Genomic DNA, 26645 nt, shown 5'->3' on the forward strand with positions numbered 1-26645 from the left:
TGATTTTAAATACCACTATTGTCAGCACCCGTTAGGTGGAGTAGCTAATTGTCACTACGGTGGCAGTTACTGTTGGAACTTCCTCAGAGACTGGGTAAATTTTTTTTTGAAGACTTTATTTTTTAGAGCAGTTTTAGATTCACAGCAAAATTAAGAGAAAGACGCAGAGATTTCCCATATACTCCCTATGGACTGGGGGATTTTCGTCTTGCTGACCAGTGGTCCGTGTTTACTAGCATTCAGTGAATGTCTGCTAAATGAATGGCCACCAGTTTATAATGAGACAAGCCTCCAAAGGGTTTTATGACTTGCCCAAGATCATCACTGGCAGCAGGTGAATGGACCACTCAAGTCTCCTTTCCAATATTCATATGCTTGTGCAAGGCCTAACTTCTGTGACTTTGTCTCCTCCTATGTAAACTGGTAGTAATACCCACCTCACAGGGTTGTGGCAATGTTAGTTATTCCTCTACCCTACAAAGTCTAATTGTGTCAAGTGAGGCCACCACCCTACAATGAAAACTGCAGACAATAGTATAAGATTAAGAACATGACCAGGGACACCTGGGTGACTCAGTCAGTGGGGCGTCTGCCTTTGGCTCAGGTCATGATCCCAGGGTCCTGGGATGGAGCCCCTAGAGCCCTCGTTGGGCTCCCTGCTCAGCAGGACCCTGCTTCCTCTTCTCCCTCTGCTCCTCCCCCTTCCCTCCCATGCTTATGTTCTCTCTCTCTCTCTCAAATAAATAAATGGGATAAAAAAAAAAAAAAAGATTAAGAACATGATCATTTGACTCAGGCAAACCTCCAGCTCTGTCAATGATACAACTGACCTCTCTGGACCCATTTCCCCCAGGTTGAAAGTCAGGACAATATTGAACACATTAGGGACAGTCTTTGACTTACAACTGTTCAACTTAACAATTTTTCCACTTTACCATGGTGTAAAAGCAATAAGCATTCAGTAGAACTGAACTGCGACCGGATTTTTATCTTTTCCCGGGCTATCAATACACAGCAGTATATTCTCCTGATTTGGGGCAGTTTTGTAGCCAGAGGAGACCCCCAGTCAGCAACGTGGTCACAGGGGTAAACAACCCATATACTGACAACCTGTACCCATATAGACACTCTTGTTTCCACTTTCAGCACAACATTCAATAAATTACATGAGATGTTCAACACTTTATCACAAAACAGGCTTTGTATTAGATGGTTTTGCCCAACTATAGGCTACAGTGTTCTGAGCACGTTTAGGGTAGGCAAGGCTAACCTAGGATGTTCAGTAAATTCGGTGTATTCAGTGCATTTTCAATTTACATAGTTTCAATATAGGATCGGTTTATCAGAGGGTAACACCATCATGACTCCAGAAAGGTCTGTACATTTATTAGGATTAAATGAAATGTCACTCCGGCACTCTGTACAATGCTTAGCTACTGGAAAACCCATGTTTGTAGTTTGCAAGTTTCATTCCTACTTGGGAATTATAATCCTGATAAGATTATAAACAAAGTATCGATAATCTCGTTTTAACTGTGAAGGCAGCCGAGGTTCACAGAGATTAGCTCGCCCAAGGCTGCAAGTCAGCCTCTGAACTCCAAGATCCACACGTCCTTCACGGCTAGACCACCTCCAGCCTAAAAATCCAAGCCTGGGTATCCAAGCCTGAGGCCCGGCCAAGTGGCCTTCCGGGACGCAAACTCCCACCTGGGGCAGGGTTTTTATCAGCATCGCAGGCAGAGGGAGGACATAGTATCTCTGGGCTGGACCAGAGCCCACCCTGATGCCCCACCCTGCTCCGATTTTATCGCCAGCCAAATTTCTAGCGGCGATGTAGTGCCAGGAAGCGGGCCTCTGACGCCCGGGCCACTAGGACCAGCCCGCGTCCCGCAGGCCCCCGCCCTCTCCACGTCACGGCCTCTAGGTGCAGTGCCCCCTAGGGGCTCCCGCCCGGCTGAGGAGGAAGGTCCTGGTCCTTCCTGCCTCTGCTGGCCCGCTACCCGCCAGCCCGTTCCCTGCCCGGCTCCCGTCCCGCCACCCTCGGAGGAAGCCCGCCGCCTCCGCCTCTCGATCTTCCGCAGCCGCATCTCCGCCTGGACGGAGGACCCGCCGCCCCTCGCTCTCGCCGCCTCGCCGGTGCCGCCTGCGCCGCCGCGCCATGAGCGCGCGCCTGCCGCTCTTTCTGCGCGGGCTCCGCCGGCCGCAGCAGCCCCCGGGCCCGCCGCTCCGCCTCCGAGCGCCCTGTCGCGCCAGCAGCGGCGGCGGCGGCGGCTGTGGCGGCGGGGAGGGCCTGCTCGGGCAGCGGCGGCTGCGGGACGCCCAAGTCGGGAGCAGCCGCGGCCAGGGCAGCCAGGCGCCCCCGGCGCGGGACTCGATCGTCAGGTGAATATCCGGCGCTCGCCGCCGCTCCGCGGCCGGGTGGCGGCGGCCGGGGAACGCGGGAGGTGGGTGCGCCCGGAGCGCGCAGGTCTCGGTGAGGTCCTGGGGGACCCCCGCGGGTGTTTCGGCGGGCTCCGGCTCGGGAGTGCTTGGGGCGAACTTGGGGGCACCACGGGGCGGGAGTGCGTGCGGCCGGGGCCAGGAGCCGTCCGGAGCCGACCCAGGGCGGGGATCGCGCGGGCGCGGGCATCCCGGGGGAGGGGGGTGTGCGCGGCGTCCCTGGCCCGCGTGCCCCGCTCCACGTGCACCGCCCCGGCCGCCTCTGATGCAACGGCGCCCGGCGCGGCGGGGCAGGAAAGGGGCGGCGCGGCGGAGGGCGGGAGCGGGCAGGAGGAGGGGCGCCCGGGGCGGGGCCCGGAGGGCGGGGGGCGAGATGCCGCCCGCGGCTCGGGAGGGGCGGCCTAGGCCGAGCGCCGGCGCCTACCTGCGCGGTCCTCGGCCTCGGCAGCGCCGCAGCCTCCTGCGGGTGGGAAAGCGTGCTTTCTTGAGTTACGTAATCATTTTCTGGGCGCGTTAATGTGGAGTCGGGCCCACCTGACAACCGGCAGAACGCGGCAGGGGAGTTCGGGCCCACTCGTGCCCCCCCATCGCTGTACGGGTGGGCAAGGAGTCCCCAGCGCGGCTGTGTATAGAAAGTTCTCGCCGACCCAAAGATGAACTGTGGGAGTTCTGGGTCCAGCCTTTCCCTGCCCCCCGCCCCCCCCCCCCCACCGGAGACTCCCTTTGCGCCCATCTTCACCCCACCCCCACCCCTTCTTTGCCCCTCAGTGGGAGAGAGGGCAGGAAGAGCCTTGAATGGCCCTTCCTGGAAGAGGAGTGGGTTCACTGGGGAACTAAACCTGTGGAGCGAAGCACTCAGGACAAACCTGGTGCCTGGAAAGCCCTTGCCTGCCTCCCCACCCCAAAGAGGGTTGCAGGTTCCAGGTTGCTGTGTCACTGAGTAGTGACATTCTCCATCCATTCACATCCTCTTCCTTTGTCCTTCTGTCCCTTCTTGTAAACGTAATTGCCTTTACCTCCTCTGTTTCCGAAGCCCGTTATGATGTGGCCGATGACTCTAAGGCTTCTGCGTAGTGTATCTTGTCTTCTTACTGAACGTAGGAGTTACTTCAGCCCTCTTCTGGTCTTTGGAATTTCCCCAGAGTACGGCTGAGCTCAGCTTAGCGGGTTAGGGTTTGAAGACAAGTATGGCGGGCAGACACCACCACCCACCCCATCACCCTCTTATTTCCTGGTAGCTCTTACAGCTCCCTGAAACTTTATTGTTCATGTATTGTCTGTCCCCCTGCCTGGAATCAAAGCTCTGTGAGGTCAGGGGCCTTGTCTCTTGTCCACTGCTAGATCCTTCGTGCTGGAAAGAGTGCCGTGTGTAGGGTGGACACTTGTGACGTAATGGGTGAGGGCATCACTCAAGATTTGAGTTCACTTGTGGATTCTATTCGTTAATGTTCTTTTCATGGCCTGACTTAGGGATGAGCAGAGTGTTCAGTAGGGGGCCTGGTCAGGATCCTGCTGGCACTGGGCAGCAGTCCCAATTCCTGCACTCCAGTGGGGGAATGGCAGTCTACCTCACAGGGTTACGGAGAGGAACGCGGGAGAGAACACGTACAAAATGCATAATCCAAGAACTGCCATAGCAACACCTCCACAGATATTGGCGATTTTCTTTTTCTTTTTCTTTTTTTTTTTTTTAGAGCATTCTAAGCCAGGGGTTAGCAATTCTGGCAAGGACTAGATAGTAAATAGTTTAGGTTTTGCAGGCCAATAGGCAAAATAGAAGCTATTATGTAGGTACTTTTATGGGAGAAAAATATTTTCATAGTTTTTTTATTGACAAAAGTCAATTTTATTTATGGATACTGACATTTGAATTTCATGTAATATTCATATGCTACAAAATATTATTATTTTGATTTTTCTAACCATTTAAAAATGCAAAAGCTATTCTTTTTTTTTTTTAATGATTTTTTATTATATTATGTTAGTCACCATACAGTACATCCCCGGTTTCCGATGTAAGGCTCGATGATTCATTAGTTGTGTATAACACCCAGTGCACCATGCAATATGTGCCCTCCTTACTACCCATCACCCGTCTATCTCATTCCCCCACCCCCCTCCCCTCTGAAGCCCTCAGTTTGTTTCTCATAGTCCATAGTCTCTCATGCTTCATTCCCCCTTCTGATTACCCCCCCTTTCTTTATCCCTTTCTTCCCCTACCGATCTTCCTAGTTCTTATGTTCCATAGATGAGAGAAATCATATGATAGTTGTCTTTCTCTGCTTGACTTATTTCACTTAGCATTATCTCCTCCAGTGCCGTCCATGTTGTAGCAAATGTTAAGAACTCGTTCTTTCTGATAGCTGAGTAATATTCCTGCAAAGGCTATTCTTAACCTGGTGTGCCAAAGTTTGCTGGCACTCCTGTTCTAAACTAAGAAGAGAAAGTGCTTACAATGAATTGTTGCTTCATAGGATTATGGTTAAGGGATAGGAGCTTTGCTTTGCAGTATGACTCCTGTACTTACTAGGTGTGAGAATTGGGGCAAGCTGTTTGGTCTCTGTTCATGAACAAAATGGGAACCATTATTACCAGCTTCAGAAGTTGTGGGCATCACTATACTCTGCTGATCCTAAGAGGTATATTTTTGATATCTCCAAAACTGGTCTTTTAATCGATCATGTCTGACAGTCGTGTCTGGCCACGTGACTATTTGTCATTCCTGTACCTGTGGGAACTTGGGCCATGCATATTGTTGTAACTTAACTGACCTATGTGTACCATCTAACAAAGCTTTCCTCCAAGAGATTCCCCGAGGGCTTGGAGGAAGAAGGGGAGGTGGGCTTAGCCAGAAGTCACCTAGGATAGACATCCACAAATCTGTGTATGTTAGGTTTTTAATTTTTTTATTATTATTTTTTATTTCATGGATATATACCAGAAAAGTGAACGAATAAGCTCCCTCAAAAGCATAGTGACCTCTCATTTCCCCAAATAACCCCCAGTATTTCCATCAACAAGTCATGGAAGGGCTTTTTTAGGAAATGAAATGATTTCTGGTTGTTGTCTGACAATTGTCCATTGATATCTGGTAGAATCGCGAAAGCTGTAATGTTAAAACTTGCAGAATGGGTGTCAGGAATTTAAGGAAAACCCCAGGGACAAAAGTGACATGGTTTTTCAAAAAATGCCACATCACTAACACCCTTGATGGCACAGAGGGTGATATTGTGTGGGGGGAAGAAAAGAAACTGCCTTCAAGGACTCTTGAATCAAAAAAGTCACTCGGGGTGCTGGCTGGCTCAGTCCAAGGAGTATGTGACTCTTGATCTCGGGGTCATGAGTTCGAGCCCCACGTTGGGTATAGAGATTACTTAAATAAAAAAAAATTTTTTTTTAAAGTCACTCAGAAGAGTCATATCCTGAATGTGAAGAGGTTTTAGGAATATTTCAGTTTGGTAGTTTTACTTTTTAATGCTCATATGAGTGGTTTATGGCAAACAAAAAATATCTATGTCTAAACAAGCCTTAAAAATTCTTTTAATACTTACAAAATACACAATCTGTTAAGAAAAGAGTGTGCCATAGTTTAACTGCCAGCTTGGTTTTCTCTCTTCGTGGTTTGTAAAACAACGGTATGTCTTTCATTCTCTATCTGAAATTGGATGAAACACAGCAAATAAGATTAAAGCTCCCAGATCAGGCGTGTGCATAAGTAGGAAACAGGCTAGGCTGCTTTAATAAAGATACCCCCAAGTGTTGTGGACCTTACTGTCCAGAGGGAGACAGACAGGCAAGGTGGGGTGCTCACTGCTCCAGCTCTGGGTGAAAGGCAGCTGCTCCTGTCTCCCCGCCAGCAAGAGGGAGAGGGGGCCGGGGTGCTGGTGTATGTTTCTCCCAGCTGCACATTCCTCGCCTCCTTCTGGTCAGTGCTCACAACCTTTTTGGCCCCCAGTTAGTGTCATGAGCCCATCAAGCTACAGGTGAAACGGGGAGATGTGCTCTCTAGCCGGATGCCATGTGCAACTCACGCTCCGAATTCTGTTAAAGAGGAAAATGCACAGAAGTATCCATAGGCAGTACCCATCATCCAAGCCGGCATCGGTTGTGTCAGTACTACTGTTACTATTACATTGAATGTATCCGCGAAATTACCAGTGCTGTAGGTTTATTAAACTGCTCTGTGGGGCTTTCCGCCTGGGCTATTTCTCCGAATACTGATGGCTGTCTTTGGAAGACACCGTTTTGAAAATTGTAACTCTATGTGTAACTGGTCCCTCTCTTGCCTTTGAAATCAATAAAGTGACTCTGCGTTCAGGATGTACTTAAATTGGTCGTTTTAAATAACCTTATCAGCTGGTGCCTCCGAGACTCCGCTGGCCACAGCTAGCTGCAAGGGAGACTGAGAAATGAGGTCATTATTCCAGCAGCCCTGTGCCCAGTGAACACAGTATTTCATAGCCGAAGGGAGAGCAGCGTGTCCGTGGAGTCCGTGGTAGTGTAACCGGGGTGCCGGCGTGCGAGAGCACCCGCCTCTGAAGGTCCCAAACCGACAGGTTCAGGTACTCACCGCTGACAAAAGCCAAAGGCAGAGAGACAAGAGGTGAAACAAGAAGGAAACTTATTTCAGTGAGGCCAACACCAGGAAGACGGGACTAGCATCTCAAAGACTGTCTCCCAAGTGCTGAAAATACTTCCAGGTTTATATAAGGAAAATGGGGGGCTCAGGTTGGTGGGTACAGGCAGGTGGGCCGTAAAGGTGGGGTCATTGGCTTGGGGTCAGTCAGGGGTGGGGTCTTGCTGGCTCAGGGCAATCCTTATTGCCTGAGGGGTAGTTTGCATTCCCCCCATCTAGGGATGCTTTGCCTTCCAAGTCTTTTGCCTGAGTGAAGAGATAAGCTGCAAGGAAGAATTTCATCAGTTAGAAAGTCAAAGGTCAAAATGGAGGTAATTGAAGTCCTTTCCAGTCTTAGATACTTTAATCTACTGGTTACGTTATTACAAATTACATTATTACAAATTCTTACAATCTTCTTCGGTAGTGAGGGTCTGAATTTGAGTTGCACAGGGCAGCCCGGCTGGAGTGTCACGCATTCCTTCCAGCTGCAAGTTGACAGGGCAGCTTTTCTCCCAGGAGGGAGAAAATCTCTGATTGGAAACGTTTATGCTACTTTTTAGATTTTTTGAGCCTGGTGACTGTTTTCATGCTTGCTTCGCTTGTCCCTGTAGGAATGATGAGTAAATGAAAGAAAGAAACATCACACTTACAACAAGCGGGGGCGGGGGAGGGGGGATTAGCCAGCTTTATTAGCTTTGCGGGTGACAGGTTTGCGCTTTTATAGACGGGTTGGTGCCTTCACTTTATTGAGGGATAGTCAAGGCTGTGAGCAGTTTTTTGGGAAAACTGTTGCTGTCAAGTGAGTATGTTTTAGGTGTTCTAGGGTAGCTTTGAGTCGCAGAAAAAGACTGTACGATTGTGAGAACAGACGTATCCACCGTAGGACGTGCTTCCCAGAGGAGGCCGCTGGAGTGGGTTCGAGACTCAGTAAACTGATCGTGTTGGTCTGTAGGGGGCCGCATCCTGGTGCGTGGCTGTTCCCCTCTACCTGTGCCTCAGAGCCACCTGGCTCCCTTGTTGAAACTGAAAATGCACGTTCCTAGGCGTCACCCAGCCCTGTCGAGTCTGACCTTCTGGGCTGAGGCACAGAAACCTTGCCTCTCACCGAGCTGCCCAGGTGAGCCTCACGCACATTGCCAAGAGCCCCTTAGGGCCTACGCTCCAGTGACTTTTCCGGAACCGGGCAGAAAGAAGGACCCAACTCAGTCCACATTAGCAGTCATGAAAGGCGGGAAACGGCGTAGCACGTGGCCCTCGGCCGCACATTATTGGGCAGGAGATTTTGGTGCTCGTTTGTCAGGCAGTTTGTAAACTTTCACATAGTCTCGTTTATTCAACACAATAATACAGTTATTTCTTGGAGAGTTAAGTTGCTGCGGCCAACTCTTCAGAAACAGAACAGACGAAAATCTTCGCAGGTCATGTACAGTTGGGTGCCTGCCTGTTCTGTCTCGGGTAGCCCAGTGTCGGTGGGAAGGCTCGTCCTGGTGAGTTTCGAAGCCTTTCAGTGTCTCCTGAGCACCCCGTCTTCATCTGCCTACTCAAGAGCGGTTTCCTCCGGTACCTTCACCGGCTTCTCCGAAAACTGGGAGAGGCTGAGCAATGCCTTTGGACCCTCGGCCATTTACCGCTGATGCTGGCTGGCTGGAACTTCACCTTGCAGTTTTTGGAAGCTGTTCGGTGCATCTAAGACCCTATCAGAGACAGAAAATGAAATTTAAAGACAGTCTTAACCCAGGACCTGGATACTGCCCGGGCTGAGCCTTTTGTCTATTATGGTGAGAGGAAGAAAGCCAACTTCATATGCAGGTGAGGACCGTGTCCCAGCAGTGGTGGTGAACGAGTCTGAAATTGCTCCTCCCAGAAGCCTGCAGAAGGAACACGTGACTCGCACCACATTATCTAGGTCTGCCCTACCTGAGCCGGCACCCCTTGCCCTCCTCCCAGTGGTGCTAAGGTGGCAGTGGTACCTCCTGGGACTTCTAGGAAGTCCAGATGCAGACTTGGGTCGTGGGGAGCCCAGGGGACTGACGGGCTCTCTCTCTAGGAGGCCTTGGGAGAGTATCAAATTCGGATGCATCCCTGGTGTTTCTGTTCCCACCCCCCCTTCCCTTCCCCCACTTCCCTTTTCCAATTCCTCCCACCCCTCTACCCTTCCCCTCCCTTCCCCTCCCTTCCCCTCTGTTTTCTTCCCCTCCCACTCCCTTCACGTTCCTTTGAGTTCTGGGACCTGGGTTTTATCGTGACCCACCGTTTATCTGACAGCAAGCTCCCTCCCTGTCCCTCCACCAATGTTTGCAGTCCCCATGGGACCCCATAGGGATGGACGTGGATTGGATGTGGAGGAAGGGGATTGTTTAAAAAGAAATGCAACGTTTTTATTACAACTTGGAAAATACAAGAGAATTCACCCCTGGAAATTCATTGTTAACACCTAGTTTGCACGCCTCTGCTGATTTTTAAAATCAGATGGTCACAGTTTACTCTGTGTTGTACCTCAAGATGGTTAGCCTGCCCCTCGTCGCCACGCCTGCCCCCTCGTCTCCACGCTTCCCACGCTGGGAGCGCAGCCTTATGCCGGCTAACTATTTTCACTTGCAGTAACGCACTTTCTAGGAAAATGTGTTGGATCAGTCCTTTCTAGTCATTAACAAAGACTGTGTGTTGTCTTGTCTTTCTCAATGCAGAGAAGTCATTCAGAATTCAAAAGAGGTTCTGAGTTTATTGCAAGAAAAAAGCCCCACCTTTAAGCCGGTGCTCGCTATTATTCAGGTAAGCCGAGCCCCTGGTTGAGTGCTATGCTTTGAGGATGCCATTCAGTGTATAGGAGAATTTGTACAGAAGAACAGGGCCTTTCTTGTCCCAGAAGTGGTCTTAACAGGGAGGAGAGGGCAGAGATGAAAATACTGTCCTTTCCCTCTTCCTTTGGTCATTTCGCTTCTACCAGGTTACTGGTTAGTTACCTCCCTGCTTGAGTGGGTCTGTTGTGAGTCTCTCCTTTGGGTGTGAGTCGCTTGGAGACATCAGGAGGTAGGCACCCACATCAGTTGTGTTCCATAGGACATACTGTGTCCGTATGTGCTCAGAGACCCTCATCAGATGTGACTTGAACGTGATAAGGGGAAAGTTCCCCCCTTTGGCAGATGCTCGATGAGGCACGGTACTTAGTGCTTTTACTACAAAACCTGGTAAAGCCTGCCGTAAGCCTGAAGGGCCACACGTCAACACGTGTCAGAAAGGCTTGGCATTTCATGTACATCTCTTGGCTGCGGCCCCTTCATTCCCAACTGTAGTTGGTACTGTTTGCCGTCCTTCTTGGCACCCCCATGGGGTAACAGGTGCAGGGCAGTCAGGAGGTGAGCCAAGCCGGGAAGCTCACACAGCACAGCAGCTGGGCCACCACCGTCATTTTTGGCACGCACGTAATGTGTCAGAATGGCAGCCTGGAGTCCCATCAGTGCTGTGATTTTTGAGACCGTGGAGCAGTGCTCAAGTCACTTGCATTCTTGGGGGTCTGTCTGCACATCCCCTACAATGATAGGCAAGCAAGAGGGGTAGAAAGAAAAGCTATCCGAGCCTGGACCACCTGGGACTCTTCTTGCTGATAGGTTTCGAGCTACGAGCAAGTCGTCTAACCCCCTGTGTCTGGTGTCCTCATTTAGAAAGGGTGTGGCTGGGTGGCTGCACAAGGCTTAGGAGGGCTGTTACTTTTTAAAAGGAACATAATTTGAAAGCTGAGAAATTGATATATCAATAAATACCAGCTATTAGTCTCCTTCTGTGAGCAATGAGATTCTGTATTTCCTTCCCTTTGTAGTAAATTGGATAATTTATAATGACAAACTTAGTCCCCATGTTACGTTCTGTGCTTTTTCGAGCTATTTTCGTTGCTGTTACCTTCTCCTTCTTACCCCCATCTCCTCAGGCAGGTGATGATAACTTGATGCAGGAAGTCAACCAGAATTTGGCGGAGGAGGTGAGGATTGTTGAATTCTACAAATTCCTCATAGTTCTTTGACCCTGCGTCCTCTCACAGTGACAGAAGAACCTGTGTTCCTTTTGCAGGCTGGTCTGAACATCACTCACATTTGCCTTCCTCCGGATAGCAGCGAAGCCGAGGTAACGACCATGGGCTCTTGAACCCAGGGTGCTTTCCTCTGTAGACGTAATATACCAGTTAGCATGTCTTAGTTGTCATTGGAAAAGATCAGCCTTGTCTTGTGGCTGAATTCTTAGAGGGAGGAGTTCACTTTTCCCTCTCGTGTAAATGCTCCTTTGTCTGTGTGTCCCTTCGTGCGTGTTTCTGTTGAAGACTTGAGCTAGACGTGGTGACTTGGGTTATGTTCTTTGACCGCAGCAGCAGCGTCTCATGGAAATTGTCTGGCTGTCGGGGTCTGGAGGACTAGTTCTGGTTTTTCTCTGTCCTGACGGGTTGTTTGTCCTTGGCCATTCCTTTGGCTTCGCTGTGTCACAGTTGCCTTATCAAGAAAATAAAGGAATAGGATGAGATCATCTTCAGTGTCCTTTCCAGGCAAATGCTGGGGGAGTAATAATTGCAAGTGTCATCTCAAGCCTGGGAGAAGCAGCCACCCCCATAAGCAGTGGTGAGGACACTGGACCACAGGCCACGCTAGCGTTTGGTCCTCATGTGGCTAGCGTTTCTTCAGACGGGCTGTGGCAGCGAAGATTTGGTTTGACTGCCAGTGGTGGAAAACCTCAAAGAACAGAATATGAAATAACACAGAAGTTTGTTTTTCTCGTACATAAGTAAAGTCTAGAAGCAGGCTGGTACGGTGACATCACAAGGTCACCAGAAACTTAGGCTCCTTCGATCTTGCTGCTCTGTCGTCTGTTTTGCTATCTCATATCCAAGATGGCAGACTCAACTGTGCACATCACATCCACATTCTAGCCAGTGTCAAATAAATCCAGACTTAGTAAGGGGAGACATAATGCAAAAGGATTGTTGCAATAGGGAGTATACTCTGAACATTAGATCTATAATCCTCTGAGAGGTAGGCAGAAGGTTTTTTCTTTTACAGGGAGGAGTAGAGAAGGCCAGAAAGAAGCCAGTGTGAGAAAGTGGGGTGGGAGGGGACCTTGATGGGATAGTAGGTTAGAAAATGTTGTGCTGTGGCCAGACTCTATTCTCAGAAGGGGTTGTCTGCTAACCAAGTGAAGGGTGGGTCAACGTTTAGCAAGCTGGGGGAGGGAAGGAGACTGACATTTTCAGCATTTTGTTCAGATTGAGCAGTGGAGGCAAGAGGTTCACCTAATCGTTGAGGAGACAATGAATGGGAATTTTTAGGGTCTGTATCTGGTTCTTTGCAGAACACAGAGGATGAGGGGGATTTTTTAACCTTCCTTGTTTTCCCAGATCATGGGGCTCAGTTCAGCTCTTGTCACCAGCAAGAAAAAGGAAGAATAAGGACAAATGACAGATTCCCAGTCTCTTCCCTTCAGGAATCGTTCCTGAAAGTCACAGTTATGCTTCCATACCATTGTCCTGAACCTAATTGCTCGGTCGCGGAGCAAGGGGAGCTGGGAAATATAGTCTTTACACCAGATGGCCTTAAACCATTTATTATAGCACCTAAAAATCAAGAGTTTATTACAAAGGAAGAAGGGAAAATGTATACGGTCAAATCGTTTCTGCCACACTGCCTTTATAATATATTACAAATATTGACACCTGTCATACCGGCATTAATAAACGCAGAGAAATTTGTTGTCCCTCTGCAGAAGGAAACCCACTGTCTGCGTGTAGACTGCTTGCCCCTGGTACTGCTAGCCCTTCACTTTTCTTATTCCCTGACTTATTTTTTGACAGAGTCATCTATTCCCTGTTTTTCTTTGACATTCTGGTAAATGTAAATTTGTATGGTGGTGGTATTATTGTGTTGGAAAAGAGTAAGGATCTTAATTTATTAATTAAGCTTCTGTTGTTGCTTCTTCCACATCCTAGGTACAGGTAACAACAGACCCCTCACTTCATACTGGGCTCTCAGTTGATGTCACTCCCTCTGACCACCCCCAACCCGCCATTACTCTGTTAGCCCTTTACCTTGCTTAATCTGCTTTAGTTTTCTTTACCATCACTTACCATTTCCAGAGATTATACTGTCATTATTATTATTACTTTTCGTTTTCCCTCTTGTCTTCCCCACTAGAATATAAGCTCCAGGAGGGCAGGCATTTTGTTCACAACTGTATTTCCTGTCTTAGAACTGGCACAGAGCAGGTGCTCAAAACACACAGCAACTATTGAACGAGTGAAAGTATGGTGAATAAATGAAACAAAATTTTCTTTCTGGTTTTTGTGTATCACACAGTAGTTTTCCTCTCTCACCAGGTGGAAATAACCACAGTGATTTTTGCTAGACAGTGAAACAGCGGTAGTAAAGCAGTACTTCTCGCAGTGAGACCCGTATCCATGGGCTGGTATCTCTTTTACTTCTGAACGAATAATATTGTGAAGTGGAGTGAATCCATATGTTATCTCCTGGCATGAAATAGAGACAGACGGGACAGAGCATTTCTTACTGAAAGACACACCTAGCCATTCATTAGCTTTTACATTTTTACGTTACCTCCCCAAGCTGTACTGTGGTCTTCTTCAGAAATAGTGAGTTATTTTAGTGTTTCCTATAAAAAGGAGACATCTGTGGGGCGCCTGGGTGGCTCAGTCATTAAGCGGCTGCCTTTGGCTCAGGGCGTGATCCCGGCGTTCTGGGATCGAGCCCCACATCAGGCTCCTCCGCTATGAGCCTGCTTCTTCCTCTCCTGCTCCCCCTGCTTGTGTTCCCTCTCTCGCTGGCTGTCTCTATCTCTGTCAAATAAATAAATAAAAATCTTTAAAAAAAAAAAAAAAGGAGATATCTGTGCTTTGAATTTATCAATCATTAGCCTTCGGAAATGCTTTCTGGGTCCATTCAGGTCCAGGGAACACGAGGGCCTGAGTGATGGCTTCTTCGGGGTGACAGTTGGGAAGCTTTTGTGGAACACGTTGTGTTTGAAACACAGGCTTGTCTGGGCCAGGTTGGAACACTTGAGATTCGTGCCTCCCGGTCTCCCTGAAAGCTGGCAGTGTGTCTCACTCAAGTATAATCGTGGGCACGGAATTGTCTTTTGCCTATCTCAGTGTTTGCTTTGGTCTTACTTTGTTCTGTTGTGGCAGGGAGTAGCACAATAAGAAAGACTGAGAAGTCACTAAAATCCAGCCGCGCTGCTTCTGAAATCTTTTATAAACATGGTGAAAGGAGAAAATAGACTTTCTTCATTCTGCTTTACAGCCAGTCTTCAACAGGGAGTGAAAAAGAAATGATAACAGATGCATTTTTATGACTCTATTTTTTTTATATAAAGCTTCTTTTGCTGGGTCTTATTTTTGTAGAACTGATTTTAGGGTTTTTTTCCCTCTGTAGATTATAGATGAAATCCTGAAGATTAATGAAGACACCAGAGTACATGGCCTTGCCCTTCAGATCTCCGAGAACTCGTTTAGTAACAAAGTCCTCAATGCCTTGAAACCAGAAAAAGATGTGGATGGGTGAGGAAATACAAAAGAAAACAATCAAGTCTTATCGCTATACGAGCTTTTCTACCGTGACCTTTTTTTCCTTTTAGTTCCACTGTTTCAACTCTGTCCGTAATTAAGAGTGGAAGAAATCCTTTAACTATTTCAGGAATTTGAGGGCTTATTAAATTCTGTTACATACTGTAAGAAAGTTACATATCTTAGAATAGGCACTTGGCCTTTCATAGGGCTTGGGTGCCATTCTGGAAACAACGTCCTTCATACCATGACATTCATTTCATGACCTCCTGTCTGACTTAGAGAGTCCTTGGCCAGCCTTCCTCTTCTAAATAAGCTTTTCCTTGAAAATCCTGCCAGACCAAAGAAACAACCTGGAGTCCTGAGTCACCAGCAGTACCCTATGCTTCCTTAGTCCCAGGCCAGTTGTGGAAAGCAAAATAAGCACTTTTATTCATAATACAAGTTTTTATTTGAAATGAGAGGGAAAAGCTACAAATATGCGGTGCGCTAATATTTGTCTTTGACTCATGTCCTGGCATGACATCCGCTTGATGAAAGGAGGAGTACTGCCCATCCACGTGGGCGATCAGGACTTTTCTTGGGGGTTTAAAAACCTTATATTCCTACGTGGAAATAGGAAGTGTTTGTACTGCGGCGAAAAAGAATATCATGTATTTAGCGTTACAAGGTTGTAAGCAAATTTAAAAATTAGACTCCCAATCCAGTATGTCTCGTGGGAGCTTGATTGAAAGGCTGCTGCCTCCCAGACACACCCAGGCTCCTTCGTTCCTCTAGCCTCTGTGGGCACTCAGACCGAGGATAGACCCCAACGCAGGTTGGAAAGTTGTCATGAAAATCTCTGATCCTGTGCTAGACTAACCAGAAGGGAGAAGAAGCCCTTGTCAATGAGAAACCATCCAGAATGTGGTGTCAGAGTGTAATTTCAAATCTTTGGTGAAAAGAGAGAACTATGAAAACTTTTCTGTGTCTCCATTTTGTTACTAACTTGTATTGAGACCATCGGTTTCAGCCAGATAGTTAGGGACCATATAGTCCTGAATTTGAATGAGGAAGAGCATAGACGCCATTCAAAGGACATGGTTGCTCAGATTTTATTTCTTAATTTCCCAAGGAGGTAAGTACTGATGTTAAATGGGGATCAGACTTGTGAATCCCGTGTTTTGCTAAGTCACCCCAGATTTCTAGGATTGGTCCTGGATTTTGATACTGATTGAGATATAAATTCCCTCTAGGAGAAAGTGGGCTCAGCTGCATGACAATGGTGTTGCGCACTTCAGGGACACCATTCCACGGAGTGCATTGAACAGAGCTCCCCACAGCTGTGCACAGCGAGGCCTTGCACGGCCTGCTGCCGTGGTCCTGCTGTGCAGGCAGGTTGGCCCAACCCCCAGGGGCCACTGCACAGTGTCCCAGGGGACAGCTCTAAGAAGCTAGTGGCCTTCGTTACTGTCTACTCTTTAATTTATATTTAATGATTTATTATATCCTGTCTATCCAACAATCATGTGGATATTGTTTGGGATTAATACGTGTGAGTTACAGATGAGTGAGCTTTGACCAAGTTTTGACTTAAAATTTTCCTTTTTTTCCAAATTCAGAGTAACAGACATAAACCTGGGGAGGCTGGTCCGTGGGGATGCCCATGAATGTTATGTCTCACCTGTGGCCAGAGCTGTAATTGAACTTCTTGAAAAGTCAGGTATGATTGCTCCTTCAGAAATGCTGTGATTTTCTCTTTTTTGGGAGTTACTTGATTTTTTAATAAGGATTTCTTTCCGGAAGATTCTAATTGAAACATGGACGTGATATTCAATGTTGGCTCTTTTTCTCATCTTCTAGGAGATACAAATGACTATGACAAACTTTTCTAACAAGATTAACTGTATTACAGTTTTGAAAAGAAACTGGTCAAGATGAGTGGCCTGTTGTGAACAAAGGCTTGGCTTCTGTCATGAAACACTCAAAATAACAATGAAAAACGTTCAAGCTTCAACTTCTCAAATCTGTCAATATGTAAACTTAAATAAAACTTATATTTAAGGGGCGCCTGGGTGGCACAGTGGTTAAGCGTCTGCCTTCGGCTCAGGGCGTGGTCCTGGCGTTATGGGATCGAGCCCCACATCAGGCTCTTCCGCTATGAGCCTGCTTCTTTCTCTCCCACTCCCCCTGCTTGTGTTCCCTCTCTCGCTGGCTGTCTCTATCTCTGTCGAATAAATAAATAAAATCTTTAAAACAAAAAACAAAAAACAAAAACTTATATTTAAGATTTAAATGAGGAAGCTGTCAGATGTAGTTCAGGGTTTGGAAACCTCGATTGGGATTTATCAGTGAGCAGTATCTCCTTCAATAATCAGTATTTAACTTCCATTGTTCTCCCCTTGACCTTGCTCTTTATGTCGGTGACATAGATATGAATAATTTCTTTTTTTTTTGGTTATCAAATTCAAAGAGTAAGTTATTACTGTGTGTTTCTTATATTTTAAGGACCTTCTAGCTGAGTATATAAAAATTTAACTAAATTTTTCTCTATTCCAGCTTAGTAAAAGAGAAGCAAATATTCCTCCTCCACACCCAAACATACAACTATCAAACAAAACTTGCAAAGTATTTAATATCCCAAATATATAAAGAACTTATACAACCCAATACCCAATAATAATAATAATCCAATTAAAATATTAGAAATGTCTGAATAGACATTATTCCAAAGAAGACATACAGGTGGCCTACAGGCACATGAAAAAGTGCTCAGTATCACTAATCATCAAGGAAATGCTAATAAAAACCACAATGAGATATCACCTCACACCAATGAGAATGGCTAGAATCAAAAACAAAAGAAATAACAAGTGTAGATGAGGATGTGGAGAAAAAGGAACCCTCGTGTACTGTTGGTGGGAATGCAAACTGGTGCAACCACTGTGGAAAACAGTATTAATTACTTTAATTAATTAAATTAATTAACTAATTTTTAATTAATTAAAAATAGAATTACCATATGATCCAATAATTAACACTACGTGGATGTTTACCCAAAGAAAATGAAAACACTAATTCCAAAAGACACATGCTCTCCTATGTTTATTACAGCATTATTTACAATAACCAAGAAATGGAAGCAATCTAAGTATCTACTGACAGATGAATGGATAGAGAAGATGTGGTGTACATATACACTGGAATATTACTCAGCCATAAGAAAGAGTGAGGTTTTGCCATTTGTGACAAATATCATATATTTCACTTATATGTGGTATCTAAAAAAACAAAACAAAAAGCAGACCCAGAAACAGAGAACAAACTGCTGGTTGCGGAGGGGAGGCTTGGTGGGCAAAATGGGTGAAGGGGAGCAGCAGGTACAGGCTTCTAGTTATGGAATGAAGAAGTCACAGGGATAACAGGTACAGCATGAGGAATATAGTCAGTGGTATTGAAATAGCGTTGTATGGTGACAGGTGGCAGCTATGCTTACGGTGACCATAGCATGACATACAGTCGTGTCGAATCACTATGTTGTACACCTGAAACTAATGTAACGTTGTGTGTCAACTATACTTCAGTAAAAAAAACTCCTTCAAAATATATATGAAAGTTCCATTAGAAGATTGACTTTTGATACATACCTTTCAGACATGAGCCATTAAGCTGAGATAACCCATGTAGACACTGTTTTTCCATCCTGTGAATGGCCAGGATGATGGCTCTCGGTCACTCGACCATAGCATTCACAAAGAAAGAATAAATCATGGCTGGTAGTCATTGTAGGCTGTAACTTGGCTCAGAGGGTGAAGTTTTAAAAGGTTCTTTTCTCCTTACGCTAAAACGGCATGGGAGGAAGACTCTGAGGTTTTGATTATAATACTGAGTTTCTATTTGGTGGATAGGTGTCAACTTAGATGGAAAAAAGATGTTGGTGATAGGAGCCCACGGGTCTTTGGAAGCTGCCCTACAGTGCCTGTTCCAGAGAAGAGGGTCCATGACAATGAGCTCCCAGTGGAAAACGCCTCAGCTCCAAGGCAAGGTAAGCACCTTTCATGTGGGAAGCAGCATTTTAAGTGCTCACCTAAGAAAAGGAAAAGGACTAGAAGTGTATAGGCTAAGCATTGAACATAGGAAGTGAGAGAAAGAACAGCAGAAAATACCAAAGGATGAGGGGCGCCTGGGTGGCGCAGTTGTTAAGCGTCTGCCTTCGGCTCAGGGCGTGATCCCGGCGTTCTGGGATCGAGCCCCGCATCGGGCTCTTCCGCTGGGAGCCTGCTTCTTCCTCTCTCACTCCCCCTGCTTGTGTTCCCTCTCTCGCTGGCTGTCTCTCTCTCTCTGTTGAATGAATAAATAAAATCTTAGAAAAAAAAAAAGAAAATATCAAAGGATGAAAACAATAAAGAACAGAGATTAATGAAATAGAAAGCAAATATATGTGAGAGATTATCAACTAAGCCAAAAGTCGGTTCTTGGAACAGTCTAGTAAAATGGAAACACCACTATCCAGAATAAGCAAAACAAAAAAAGAACGCCAGAAATGTGAGGAATGAACAAAGGGACATAACTGTAGAACAAAAATTATTTTCTAAAAAGGAGGCTATGAACAGTTTTAGACGGGTAAATTTGAAAATTTGTATGAAATGAAAACTTGTAAAAAATGTAACTTACAAAATGGATTTAAGTAAAATTGATTAGACTTACATACAAGACATTGGATCATTCTACCCACCAAACATGCAAACAAAAGGAGTTCTACCACCATCAAAGAATAAATCATATTCTTTTCTCCAAGGAATAGAAAAAGCACACTTTCTAATCCATTTTATGAGTGCCCACACCAGAGGGCAGGATGGTGAAGGACAGTTACAAGTTCATTCCATCTATGAACATAGATAAAATAATCATTATCAGAATGTTAGCAAACCAGATCCAGCACCAAGTTATCACAGAATTGCAAGCATGGTTTAATATCAGAAAAATCCATTAAAATCTACTGACATAATTCACCACATTATCAGATCAAAAACTATGCTGTCACCATCATAGATACAGAAAAGTCGTTTGATAAAATCCCTTATGATTTTTTTCCCTAAAAAACCTCTTAGTCTAGGAAATTAAAGGAATTCTTTAACCCAGTAAATGTCTGTAAAAAGTTAGAGCAAGTATCTCATTTAATAATGAAATATTAGAAACATTTCTTGTAAAATTTGGAAAGATACAAGGGTGCCTCTTATCAGTACTCCTAATCAGCTCAATATGGGAATAGCTAGACAGTGCTGTAATGTGAAGAAAGGGAGAATTTATAATGATTAGAAAGGAAGATACCAGACTGTCATCAGTCCTAGATGATTTTATTTTTAGGGACGCCTGGGTAGGCTCAGTTGGTTAAGCGTCTGCCTTTAGCTCAGGTCATGATCGCAGGGTCCTGGGCTCGAGCCCTGCATTGGGCTCCCTGCTCAGCAGGGAGCCTGCTTCTCCTTCTCCCACTGCTCCTGCTTGTGCTGTCTCTCTGTCAAATAAATAAATAAAATCTTTAAAAAAATTAAATTTACACAGAGATAGAAGGGCAAAAACAAGACAATGGTGAAGAGATCTTAAGCTGTAAATACCAATGTGAAAGAATTTTTTAATATAGCAGTCGTTGAAAAAAAGCATTTGCAAAAGGGTATATTGCATGTGACACCATTTATTTAAGGTCTAAAAGCAAGGTTTTAGGACTACGTATATAAAGTAAAAGAATAAAGAAATACATGGTCCTTGAACCAAATCAGGCAACCATTCACCAGGTCAAAGATGTGGGTGTAGGAGGAAAGGAGACCCAACTTGCATTGGTCATGCCTTTTTTCTGGGCAATGGGCTGGGTATCCAGGTGCATTCTATCATCATCCTACATTTTCATGGCTGGAGCAGTTAATAAAGTTTTTAATTTCAAAAGATGGCAATGAATTTTTACAAATTTCGAGCAAAGTGAAGTTAAATTAAAAGTGCGTTAGGGACAATAAAGTAACTGCAGAACAACATCGAAAAACACACATTCCTCATGTTGCCCCATGAGAACAGACGCGAGCAGGTTGTAGTCCTGCCCAGGGTAGGCCGGTGTCTCGACGGAGAAGTGTAATATTTGAGTGGCAGATAGATCTAATAAATGTCTTCGATTCAGGCAGCTCAGAAACGTGGTCTCCCAAGTTAAGCTCCAAACCTATGTGCCTTTTTAGTGGTGACCACACGGTGGCAGCCTATTCAAGAAAATCCAAGGACTACACTTTGTAATTCAGAGCCGAGAATTTTTGGTTTGGAAGCTTAGTGGAAGAAGAAAACAAACCCAGCTCTGAACTGAACAGCTGTGGTGAAAAAGAGAAAAATACCTTCATTGGCAACTGAATGTTTTCACAGCTGTCACAGATAGTTTGCTGGTTGTATCTGTATTTTGGTAAAACAAAGACATCTTTCAAAGTACTTTTTTATTATGGAAATAAATCACCTTGACTCTTCTCTGGGATAAATTTCATCCTAACTCTGAGGACGATCAAGTGGCTTTACTCTCTAGAGAATCTAGAAATTGGGAAACTTTCCTGTTTTCAGATATCCTGGAAGGTTCTCTTGAATAGTTTATGTTGCCTCCTGCGTGCCATTCTGCGTCCCGAGTCCTGGGGACTTAAGATGGCACCTCCGTGAAACTTAGGGACTGTGCACTTTCTCCTTACTGCTTCATCTTTTAGCCAAAAATGTGGAAAGGAAGGTACAGGGCTCCTCCTGCTGGTCTTTGAAATTGATTTGGCCTCTGGAATTTGGCCCCCCTCTCCCTGGCCTACTTACCACTTGTCGCAGCACAAGACAAAGCCTTATTCTTTCCATTTTTCATGCCAGAGCTAGCACTTCACTAGCCACGGACCTCCCCGCGGATGTGCCTCCATGCTTCTCCCTGACATGTGGCTTTTCACTCTTCCTGTATTTTATTTCTAAAACACAGGCCATTGCTGGGCCTTGTTTCAGAGGGTCAGCAGATCTCTGCAGACCACAGTGGTGGCAGGTAGTGTGGTACCAACAGCACCTGGGCACGGGGTTGGCAGCGTGGGGCACCTGCCCGGGTCAGGGTGGGTCCACCCTCACTTGCCAAACACCCTTTGCAACCCTTCAACTGTGAAAAACAGCAAACGTGTAAGTGTAACAACAGGTCAGGATTTTTGTTTTCTCATTTCATCAACAATGAATAAATAGTGCAGTGTAAGATTATGGTACGTTTAGAGTCTCCTTATCAACAGTGATAAGAGTTGGGGAAAGAAGAGAGGAAACAAAGGATTATGGCTATTAGGTCGAAGGAAATCATCTCTGCAAAGCATTTCTTACAGGCCTATTTGTACCTTACATGACGCAGCCTCCCCCTGTTGGCCGTCTCGTTGGGATTTCCATCATGAGAGGTTTGGGGATCAGGAGTGACCACGTAACGTTAGAGCCCTGCCTACCACCTCCTACACTACACGTGGCCTCTCAAGTTTGGGATGACCTGCAGGCGATCACAGCCTGTTGCGACCAGTAGGAACTGCCTTGGAGGGTTTGGAGTCAAACACGCTTGTGTTCTTGGTAAGCAGTAGGACATAGGCCTTATTGACAAACAGCTCTGGTTCAAGCCTTAGCTGTCGCTTAACTTTTCTGAACCTTGTCTCTCCTTGTGTAGAATCGGGGTCATAACACTCCCGCCCTCAGGGCTGCTGGGGGGATGCAGTCGCGCAAGTGTGCTTAGCACAGAACTTGGCACCTACAAACATCCACATTAGTAGCTTGGCTGCTGTTAATGTGAGTCAGGAAGGACACTGGCCAGTTTCAGAATGTGGAAGAGTCAGTGGGTCAATGAAATCATAAGGAAATAAGCTAATAAAATACTGAGATCTAGGTCTCTCATTGGAAGCCCCGTAGACATGCTTCCAATGTATGGCTGGCAGAAGGAGAGAGTCGCTGTGGGAGGGCCTTGCCACATCTGGAGATGGAAGGAATGAAACCAAACAAGACTAAGGTGTCTGGGAGAGAGTGGGTGCCCAGCTTTGGCCTTTACACCCCCCGCCCCCTTCTTGACCAGTATTACTAGCTTTAAGTAATGTAACAGAGAGCCTTCACTCCACAGCTGTGGACCTCTTCCTTCCCGCAAGCTCTGTGTTCCTCAGAAGTCACTCTGCTTCCAGTCCTGTCTGGTGGGGGTTCCTTGTTTATTAATTACTTCTTACGGGAATAATATTCCTTCCTACAATGTTGAGGAACAGTTACATAGAGTTAGTGGAATAGAAGCGGATTCCGATTATGCATAAACTCTCCATGGAGCCTGAGCATGAAGAATTGAGATTTGCCTTTTCAGAGTTTTGTGGCAAAGAGAGGAGACTTCTGTACTTTGCAGCTTGACCATTTTATGCCCATCTGAGTGTGTCACTGAAAACTAAGAATAGGTTTCCTGCTTTGTTTCTGAGCGTCACTTCTGGGCTTTGCTAGAAGTTGTGCATTGATACGTGGGGGAGGGGAAGAATGTCTGGGCATTTGTCCACATTAGCTGCCTCCTTGCGGAGCATCGGCTGTCAGTAAGCGAAAGCACTGGGTGTGATGTTTCTGGGGAGGCTCCTTCCACCCCCACACGTAGGCCCCACACTCAGCCTCCCAGGTCCCTGCAGTGGAATGTCTCCCCAGTGTGGGGACTGGACCGAGCCGCCCGCCCAGTGAGAACTGGCTTATCTCTGCCTCACCCTGATGAGTTCACCCTGATGCCAAAAGCAGTTTGAGGCGGGAGAATGTTCTGCGTCTACTATTTGTGAGTTGGAGTGGTGCCCCTCTCCAGGGAAGAGAGGCTGACAGGTTCCTTGGGGCCCTGCGTGCACACCCTCGCTCGCACTCCTTGCAGGAGAGCCTCTTCTGAATTTGTGGTTAGACTCAGCTGGAGGACGGGGCGAAATGGCCTCCAGCTGTGACAAATCGGGTCAGTCCCAGCTGTGTGTATAAGAAATAACGCAGAAATAAGAGAACCGTTTTATTTTGTTTTTCTCAGAGGATCTCATTTCTCCTCCTTCTGAGCGCAGAGACCCTCAAAACAAGTACTAACACAAGAAGGAAAAATACAAGTCTCCCATTTGAAGGATCAAAGGGTGTCGGGGTTTTTTGAGCAAAGCTAAATGATCACAAAGTCATTTCCAGTGTAAATTCATAGCCTAGCATGGCTTATAGAAGGCTTTTAAAAGTGAACTGGAAAATTCTAAATAGACTTGTATTGCACATGTGAAATCTTGAAAAAAGAATAATTGTTTTTCCAAAGATTGGGGGGGGGAATTCTAGCTTTTTAAACTGGATGAGATTAGTGAGTTACATGATTGGGTTTTTTAAAATATATTTTAATTTTTAACACATTTACCTTTTAAATGCTGGGAAAGAAAATCTCAAGTTACAAATCCAAAATACAATAGTACTGGTTTTTCTGGAGGTCTTATTTCTTCCGGAGGCGTAGAGTTACTGTCAAGTGTCCTGTCATTTCTACCCTGAGGACTCCTTTTTGCATTTCCCGCAGGGCAGGTCTAGTGCTCCTGTACTCCCTTAGCTTTTGTTAATATGCACATATACTAATCTCTCCCTTGTTTTTGAAGTACCGTTTTGCTGGTTGGAGAATTTTCAGTTGACGGATTTTTTTCTCCAGCACTTTAAAGGTGTCACCCCACTGTCTTCTAGCCTTCAAGGTTTCTGGGGAGCATAATGGATTCTTTCTCACAGGAGAGGCCACAGAGCAGTGCCCTATTGTAACGGCAGTAATGGTCCCTCACATTAATTGAGTTAGTGGGTCCTGTGAACCCGGCTCAGCACTTTGCTCAGTTGTGTCCTTGATTCTGCCCACATTCCCTGTTCGGCAAGACCCTCATTCTCCCCATCTCACAGAGGAGGAAACTGAGACTCAGAGAAGTAACAGCTCAGTAGCGCAGCCGCAGAAAGACAAAAGCCCAAGACATTAGACTTGCATTGAGTTCTCTCTTGTTTTATTCCAGCAGTTGATCACCCCCCAGACATCCTTTTAAGAGAGGAAGCCCAAGTAGACTCAGTGCGATTCCCTCCCTGCGGCCTTGGGCTTATCACCAGCCCTGCAGGGAGGGTGTCCACCCTGTTGAGAGGGCGGCCTGTCGACCGAGGCCTCTCTTCTCCCCCCTGCACTGGTTATGGGTGGCTAGGAGACTGCCTTGGACCCCGGGGCACCACAGGTCTTGTGCCAAGCAAATACCAAGGTTATTCAGTCATGAGTGACTAAGTGACCTGAGTCATGTCGGGCCCTGAGCGTTCTTCGACGTATGTTTCCGTGTTTGTGGACTGAAAATGCCGTTCGATGTCACCTCCCATTCTTTTCACTCTTGCTGCTCCCTGATCATGGCATTACTTGCTAACACCAGAGAAGCAGGTGAGTGGTCCCCAAATCAGGCCGATTAAATCTAGCAGTGGTGAGAAGAGGGTCTGTGAGACAGTCTGCTGGAACTGGTGGGCGTGCATTCCAGGGGGCCGCGTAGGGTGACACGTGTTAGTATGAGGTGTGTACTGCACAAAAGAAGGGCTCCCGGCTGTGTCTTGTGGCAAGCAGGCCGGTGACGTCCCCTCCAGCGCACCTGGCCTCATCCCTGTTGGCCTCTCTGCACAGGGGCAGAGCCTGGCTCCAGCTTTCACCCCTTCTTCCCCAGTGGAAATGATGTTTAAGGAATTAAAATGTAATTTGAGGAATTAGAATTAGAATACTTTAACTGCTAGGTATTGAACGGAATCCACAACAGTAAAGCACCTTACCTTCAGGTAAAGATCTCGTTCTCAAAGCTCTCTCCCTCTCTCTCCCTCTCTCGTCTCATTAACGTTCCATGCAAGTGAAGTGTGAGCCTGGGCACCGCGAGAGGCAGCGGTGCCTGTATTCCAGGGGGGGTCGCATAACCCCAGCAAGCATTCTCCCCACTGCACCTCAGTCCCCTTCTGTCGAGTGCAACTTCTGCACTTCACAGAGGAAGTGACCGAGGCCCGGAGAGTGGCTCGGAGGAAGTGGAACGCAGAACCGTGCCGCTGTGTAATCCGGGGTTCAGACTGGGAAATGCTGAGTTGCATTTCGCACAGCGGCCTCTCCTTGCCTTGCTTGCCTCCCCCAGGCCACCGCTGTTTAGGGTCAGGGTTAACAACATAAAGACAGATCGGCTGGGCTCTCCTGCCTCTGTGAGGCCTGGCTGGCCCTAGTGCTGCTTTGGGAACTGTAACTTGGGCATGTCCTCCTTTTTGTGCCACGAATTCTGAGTCTTTGTCATATTAGATTCTCTTCATCGCACATGCATGCACGCAGACTCTCTTTCTCTCCGTGTCTCTTAGCCATCCTGCTTAATTTTATTTTCTCCCTAGAGTGTGAGGAAGGGAATTATTTTTGATGAATCATTCAGAGCGTACCCATTACGAGATGTGAGGTGGTGCTTGCCTTCTCTCGTGTGTTATAACCCACGTCGGCTGCAGGTGCACTTGAAGATGGAGTAACTAACTTTTCTGTCATTCTGGACACAACTGAGTCTCTTTGGTATTCTTCACATATACAGAGTGGTAAGTGTGTCGAATGGTGAAGTAAGAGGTGAATGTAGGAACGTGTATCCTTTGGGGGAAAATGTTGGTAGATAAGGGCTATAGTCATAATCCTTAACTGTCCATTTGGCTTGTGGTCATTCTGATTTATGAACTAAGCACAACATAGGTCTTAATTTTAAAAGCCAATGATCTGGGCGTCTGGGTGGCTCAGTCGGTTAAGTGTCTGCTGTGGGCTCAGGTCACGATCCCAGGGTTCTGGGATGGAGGCCCCGAGTCAGGCTCTCTGCTCAGTGGGGAGCCTGCTTCTCCCTCTCCCTCTGCCCCTCCCCCCTACTTGTGCGCGCTCTCTCTCTCTCTCTCTCTGTCTCAAATAAATAAATAAAATCTTAGAAAAGAAAATGAAAGCCAATGATCTCTTCTGATCACAGAAGAGAGTGGAAAAAAGACACATACCTAATTTGTGAAAGGAAAAGAATTCTCCCAGGATGAGATCAC

At 46.4% G+C, this 26645-nt stretch overlaps 1 protein-coding gene across 1 annotated transcript in view; it reads left to right on the forward strand.

Annotated features, from left to right (window-relative positions):
- Positions 1–1935: 1935 nt before the first annotated feature.
- Positions 1936–26645, forward strand: part of MTHFD1L (methylenetetrahydrofolate dehydrogenase (NADP+ dependent) 1 like) — a 184770-nt gene continuing 160060 nt past the window's right edge. Inside the window, exons 1-7 of the mRNA XM_045805348.2 lie at positions 1936–2382; positions 9745–9829; positions 10983–11033; positions 11123–11176; positions 14482–14606; positions 16214–16314; positions 18500–18636. Coding sequence (XP_045661304.2) covers positions 2159–2382; positions 9745–9829; positions 10983–11033; positions 11123–11176; positions 14482–14606; positions 16214–16314; positions 18500–18636 — 777 coding nt within the window. The 5' untranslated portion in view covers positions 1936–2158. The remainder of the gene's footprint in view (positions 2383–9744; positions 9830–10982; positions 11034–11122; positions 11177–14481; positions 14607–16213; positions 16315–18499; positions 18637–26645) is intronic.

The sequence above is a fragment of the Ursus americanus genome, chromosome 11 (genome assembly GCF_024610735.1).
Source record: "Ursus americanus isolate L20-20 chromosome 11, mUrsAme1.1.p, whole genome shotgun sequence".
Lineage (NCBI taxonomy): Eukaryota > Metazoa > Chordata > Mammalia > Carnivora > Ursidae > Ursus > Ursus americanus.